We start from the raw sequence: 6,041 nt of genomic DNA, 5'->3' as shown, positions 1-6,041 counted from the left end.
AATGGGTGCAGAACCACAGGCCAAATCTGGCCTTCCCAGAGTCCCAATCCAGCCCTCTGATGACCATGCCCCCTTCTCTCTGATTGTGCCCCCTTCCCCCTGACCACCATTCATTTGATGGTTTCCCAGTGTAAAACGAGTGCAGAACCTTGGGCCCATGGGCCAAATCAGGTGTTCCCAGAGCCCCAATCCAGCCCTCTGATGACCATGCCCCCTTCCCCCTGACCATGCTCCACTCTCTCTGATTGGGTCCCCTTCCCCCTGACCATGCTCCTTTCTCTCTGATTGGGTCCCCTTCCCCCTGACCATGCTCCTTTCTCTCTGATTGGGTCCCCTTCCCCCTGACCATGCTCCACTCTCTCTGATTGCGTCCCTTTCCCCCTGACCTTGCTTCTTTCTCACTGATTGGGTCCCCTTCCCCCTGACCATGCTCCTTTCTCTCTGATTGGGTCCCCTTCCCTCTGACCATGCCCCTTTCTCTCTGATTGGGTCCCCTTTCCTCTGACCATGCGCCTTTCTCTCTGATTGGGTCCCCTTCCCCCTGATCATGCGCCTTTCTCTCTGATTGGGTCCCCTTCCCCATGCGCCTTTCTCTCTGATTGCGTCCCCTTCCCCCTGACCATGCTCCTTTCTCTCTGATTGCGTCCCCTTCCCCCTGACCATGCTCCTTTCTCTCTGATTGTGCCCCCTTCCCCGACTATGCTCCTTTCTCTCTGATTGCGCCCCCTTCCCCCTCACCATGCTCCTTTCTCTCTGATTGTGCCCCCTTCCCCCTGACCACCATTCATTTGATAGTTTCCCAGCGTAAAACAGGTGCAGAACCACTGGCCCATGGGCCAAACCTGGCCCTGCCAGAGTCCCAATCTGGCCCTCGAATGACCATGCCCCCTTCCCTTTGACTGCCATTCATTTTGTGGCCTCCTGGCTTTCATGGCTTAAAACAATGTGACCAGGAACATTAAAAGTACAGCTTTTAAAAAAGCATAGCCGGTTGGGGGAGGATACTGGGAGTTGTAGTCCCAGCACCCCTGGAGGGCACCACAATGGGGAAGATTAGGCAATCAATCAATCAATATGGAAGAACCAATTTTGAGGAGCGGTACTGGGGATCTTCTGAGCGATAACGAAAAGGTGGAAATGGCCATCTGTTCCAGCCAGACATCTCCCAAGAAGCCCCTGAGCTAACAACTGTTATTTACTGGTAGACCACCTCTAAATATGGAGGCTCTACTGAGACACTGATAGACTTAATAGGCCATGACGTTGATCTCCCATGAACCCACATATTCCCTGCATCTTATGCTGGTGGATCTCGTAAGTTAGGGGTCTGGAACCTCAAAGCTGGCTTTCCAGACTGACCCCACCTCCCCCCCCCCGACTATTTGGAGGTTTCCCAGGTTTTGTACAATTTCTCCTCCCCCCCCTAAAAGATTGAAATACCTCTCCTAAGACCCAAATTATTTGCCGTGGGAGCTTTAAATCAAAATCTTGGCCTTTGGCTCTGCCCACCACAGGAATGCTGTCTTCAAAATGGAATTTGGCCCTCAGAATGTCCAACTTCCCTGTGGGCGGGTGCCCGACCTGTTGCCCTCACCAAGCCTCAGAGCCAGCTGATGCCTGGCTTTTCATCTCAAGAACACGTCAACTCTTAATTCCAAATTGGGAAGGGGAGGGGGGAACTGCCAGCACACCCTTTATTTATTTATTGGTTTGATTTAAGAAGCGTTCTTATGTTACACGGTGCCTGGTTTTGTCGCCTGTTTTAGTTGGCATCCGTCTCTTGCACTTCCCAGGCTGCGGCCGCAATTCAACCATTCGACGTTCCGTTTTTCGGGTAGAGTCGAATGCACACGCACACACACGCTTTCAACACGCCAAGCAGGAATCCAACCAAGTGTGTGTGGGGAAATATCAAAGTTTTATTGCACAGAAAGAATGACAGTAAGGTCAGCGTCCAGGTAGGCCTCCGACAGGTGCGTGGAAAGAGACGGAAGGGCCCATCAGCCACGGAGATGTCTTTCTACGTGGCAGCAGAGCGTAACTCGTTCTCACAGGGGTTGGGCGGGTGGCCACTGCATCCACAGTCTCAGGCGCTTGGTTTCTCCCCGTCGGGTGTCTCCTGGGCATCCGGCTTCACATCGATGGGGATGGCTTTTCCCGTGGTCGACGCGAAGGCCAGGCGTGGCGCCTCAATGCACAGCTGCCCGTCAGAAGCTAAAGAGCAGGTGACACCGTGGAGGTCCACGTCCGGTGGCAGGAGGGTCTCCCGGCGCAACTCTTGACGCTCCCGCCAGTAGCCACTCTCCTTGCTTCCGCTCTCCCTTCGCCGCTTCACCGTCACCGTCACTCTCCGGCCGTCCAGCTTCACCTCCATCTCTTCGGGCGTGAAGCCGGCCACGTCCACTGAGAAGCGGTACTTCCCATCCGGTTGGTCCCGGGCGACGCCGTCCCCACACGCTTCCGTCCGGCCTTCGCGGTCCCACGTCAAGGCCGGCAAGGCCTGGAAGAAGGCCCGGGTCATCTTCTCCTCCATCTCTTGGAACTGTTTCTCCATGTCGTTCGCCACCCGGTCCATGAGGCTGCGGCCGCAGGGCCACAGGACCCGGCAGGCCGGCTGTGGTTCGCCGAGCCACACGGGGCCGAGGCCCGGCAGGGCCCAACGCCGTAGCGGGAGCATCCGTAGCAGCAAACGGGAGTAGCTCGCCATGGCAACACAGTACAGCCGAGAGGAGCGATCTTCCTTCGCCTCGGTGTCTTTCTGGCCTGCTTTGGAGACGCAGCTGTTTTTATAACTCTGGAGGCCCGCCTTCGCCTGCCCATAAATAGAGCAGAGGGGAAGTCCTTGGCTCGGGTTCAGAAATGACGCAACGGCTGGAAAGAGCTTTGCAAACAGGCCTGGAAGGAGGGAGAGTGTTCCAGAAACAGCGAGAGCCAGTTTGGGGTGGGGGATGGCTACCTCCCACCCCTGAAGAAACCAGCTCCTGCAAACAGTTCCTTTCTCGGTTCCTCCTCAAACCACCTTCACAGGGCAACGAAAAGGAATTCTTCGGCTTTCTAGCAGCCTCTAGCAAAAAAAATCTCATTCGTCACCGTCACGGGACTAGCCGCCTGGGCAGGCTCCCACCGGCTTCTGGCCAAAGATAACGCTCCGTATGGTTGCCAGAAGCAATCCAAACCCACGGCACTTTTGATCAAGGGTGTGTGTATGTGGGGCAAAGGATGGATAAAAATGTTATCAGCAAGGCCTGCTTTGCAAAGCCTACCTCCGTCCCTATGTAGTGCGTTCGTTAGTGAGCAGAAATACGGACTTCACAGAGTTCCTGAATGCTGCTAAGAGACCTGTGTAGCCTAACACAGTGGGGAGAATTTAACAGGCTTTAGCTGACAAGAGCAGGCCTCGTTCTCAGTCAGAACTCTAAAGGAGTTTCTGACTGAAATCCGGAGCGGATTCGCCACCTTACTGGCATCGGAGGTGCTGCATTCCACTGGTGCTCAGGAACAAAATACCAAATATTCCTACGGGTTTGTTTTTTTTTGTTTTTTTTTGCTTAAAACCCTTCCTGCCAGTAAACTCAGCTTTATTAGAGGCCTTTCAACCTAGGCTCAACTTACAGATTTGCAAATCGACACAAATATTACAAACGGCTAAGAAAACCCCAACGTCCTCCTTCCAACGGGGCCACACCCAAGCGAGACCCGCAAACCTGTAATGTCTCGAAAAAAGAGGAGAGATGTAAAACTGTAATTTTGTCTCCTTTTTCCCCCCCCCCCCGACCAAAGGCCGGGGAAGCAAAAGCCCCCTTCGAAATTTTCCGAGCGCCCTTCTCAAGTTTCAAAACTCCCATGCTACAAAAGTCAATCGCACAAAAGATCCCGGGTGTTGGCAGATGCTGCTGGAATTTCTTACACCTCGTTGCATCATTCACAAATCTGGGCCTGCTTCCAAAATACATAGAGGGTGATTCTCTCTCTCCTCCCCCAAACACCACCAAGCGGCCGAACAGGAAAAAAAATATTTAAAGTCCTTAAAATCTCGCCGGGCCCGCCCCCTCCCCCCCCGGCATCAGCTGACCTACAAAAGGTTGCCTTTTGCCCAGAAACGCCCCCAAGCGAGGACAGATGGGGGAGACCCTCACTGACCTCGCTTGGGCAGGAAACGTTGGGGGAAGTCCCCAACTTTTCTGCTGCGGGTCTTCGTGTCTTTGCCCCGGGGTGGCTCCAAATTGGTGCTGTGTCATATAACCGATGCAGGATGGATTTGGAGCTACCCTATGCCTTCCAGAGCATCTAGACAGCCCCTATATCTGCCAATGGACTCTCCATCGGGAGGAGGAGTCTGTATTTAAAGTATTCATCAGCAGGAGACGTAGTTTCAAGCAAAATAAAGTTTTTTATTTTTATTGCCCCTAAAGAGTCTCTTGAATCTGGTCTCACTTTCAACCCTGAGCCCGGCTGTGTCCTGTGACTGTCAGTTCCGGATGGGCAGCGTTTCCTGCTCCGTTGACATCAATGGGCACCGTCCTTGTGGCTGGTCCGGACGCCGGCGCTTCGATGCGCAGCTGTCCCTCGCTGGAGATGGAGCACCTCAGCTGTTCCCGGTCGACGCTCTCCGGAACGTCCCACTCCCTCCGGAACAGCTCATAACGGAAGGGGCCGTCGGGGGTCTGAGTGGCCTTCTTGCCCGTCAGCACCACCTTCTCCCCGATAAGTGTCACCACCAGCTCCTTAGGATCAAACCCAGCCATGTCTTGAGTCACCGCAAACGGGCTTCCGGAGTTCGCCACTGCGGAACTGTGCAGTGTCTCGCGGCTCCTTGCACCGCCGTTGGCTGCAGGCCGCCAGTCTTCGCCCAGGAGGTCCCACAGAGTGTCCATCTCTCGTTCAAGTTCTTCGAAGAGCAAGCCAGCCCTCGGCCACAACGCCCGGGTCCTTCGCAGGGGAGCGGCGAGATGCAGTCGGCACAGCATTTCTGTTGGGAAGGAAAGCTGACCGGTTCTCTTCTCAGCAGCCAAGACCGGTGTGTCCTGTCTCTGTAGGCTGAGACTGGCCTCCTCTGGAAATGGTCCGCCTTTTATTCAGGTCCTTGCCTTCTTAGAATATTTTCGCCTTGATGCTCCCCTGCCGAAAGCTGTGTTCAACTCAGTGCGGAGACACCGCGTTACCGTTACTCAGTCGCCCGAACGGGCATCATGAGACAACGCTCCCGCAATGTTTACCTCTGCGCTCACTGCTTCGGCCTGCGGCTGGTTTATAATTAGGAGGGCCGTTCGGCCTCATTCAAACCGAAATAGAAGACGGAGCTGTCCGAGCCCAGAGAGCGGCAGCTGCTGACGGTGAACCTCCAGGCCACGTCACTCGACCCGAGACTTGAAGACACTCCAAGGAAGAACATTTGGAGACCAGATCCATCTCTGTGTCATAATATTAGAACGCAGTGGGGTCATCCCATGAAGATAGCCGTGGGAGGTTAAGGAGAGATGAGAGGAAGATCATAGAATCATAGAATAGTAGAGTTGGAAGGGGCCTATAAGGCCATCGAGTCCAACCCCCTGTTCAGTGCAGGAATCCACCTTCAAGCATCCCTGACAGATGGTTGTCCAGCTGCCCCTTGAAGGCCTCGAGTGTGGGAGAGCCCACAACCTCCCTAGGTAACTGGTCCCATTGTCGTACTGCTCTAACAGTCAGGACGTTTTTCCTGCTGTCCATCTGGAATCTGGTTTCCTGTCATTTGAGCCCATTATTCCGTGTCCTGCACTCTGGGAGGATCGAGAAGAGATCCTGGCCCTCCTCTGTGTGACAACCTTTGAAGTATTTCAAGAGTGCTATCATGTCTCCCCTCAGTCTTCCCCAGGCTAAACATGCCCAGTTCTTTCAGTCTCTCTTCATAAGGCTTTGTTTCCAGACCCCTGATCATCCTGGTTGCCCTCCTCTGAACACGCTCCAGCTTGTCTTCTTGAAGTGTGGAGCCCAGAACTGGACGCAATACTCAAGATGAGGCCTAACCAGGTCTGAATAGAGAGGAACCAGGACCTCACGCGATT

The 6,041-nt window shown here is 54.3% G+C and overlaps 1 protein-coding gene across 1 annotated transcript; it reads right to left on the bottom strand.

Annotated features, from left to right (window-relative positions):
* Nucleotides 1-1,659: 1,659 nt before the first annotated feature.
* LOC134412968 (heat shock protein 30C-like) lies at nucleotides 1,660-3,006 on the bottom strand. Its single transcript, XM_063146965.1, has one exon. It carries the CDS (start codon nucleotides 2,705-2,707, stop codon nucleotides 2,087-2,089), a length of 621 nt encoding a protein of 206 aa, XP_063003035.1. The 5' UTR covers nucleotides 2,708-3,006; the 3' UTR covers nucleotides 1,660-2,086.
* Between the last annotated feature and the right edge of the window lie 3,035 nt (nucleotides 3,007-6,041).

Source organism: Elgaria multicarinata, chromosome 23 (assembly GCF_023053635.1).
Source record: "Elgaria multicarinata webbii isolate HBS135686 ecotype San Diego chromosome 23, rElgMul1.1.pri, whole genome shotgun sequence".
Taxonomy (NCBI): Eukaryota; Metazoa; Chordata; class Lepidosauria; order Squamata; family Anguidae; genus Elgaria; species Elgaria multicarinata.
The sequence above is the reverse complement of the archived record's forward strand: the minus strand, read 5'-3'. Positions and strand labels throughout refer to the sequence as shown.

Bases quoted from the DNA above. Each gene is read 5' to 3' on its own strand.
- LOC134412968 (XM_063146965.1), bottom strand. From the start codon at position 2,707: ATGGCGAGCTACTCCCGTTTGCTGCTACGGATGCTCCCGCTACGGCGT.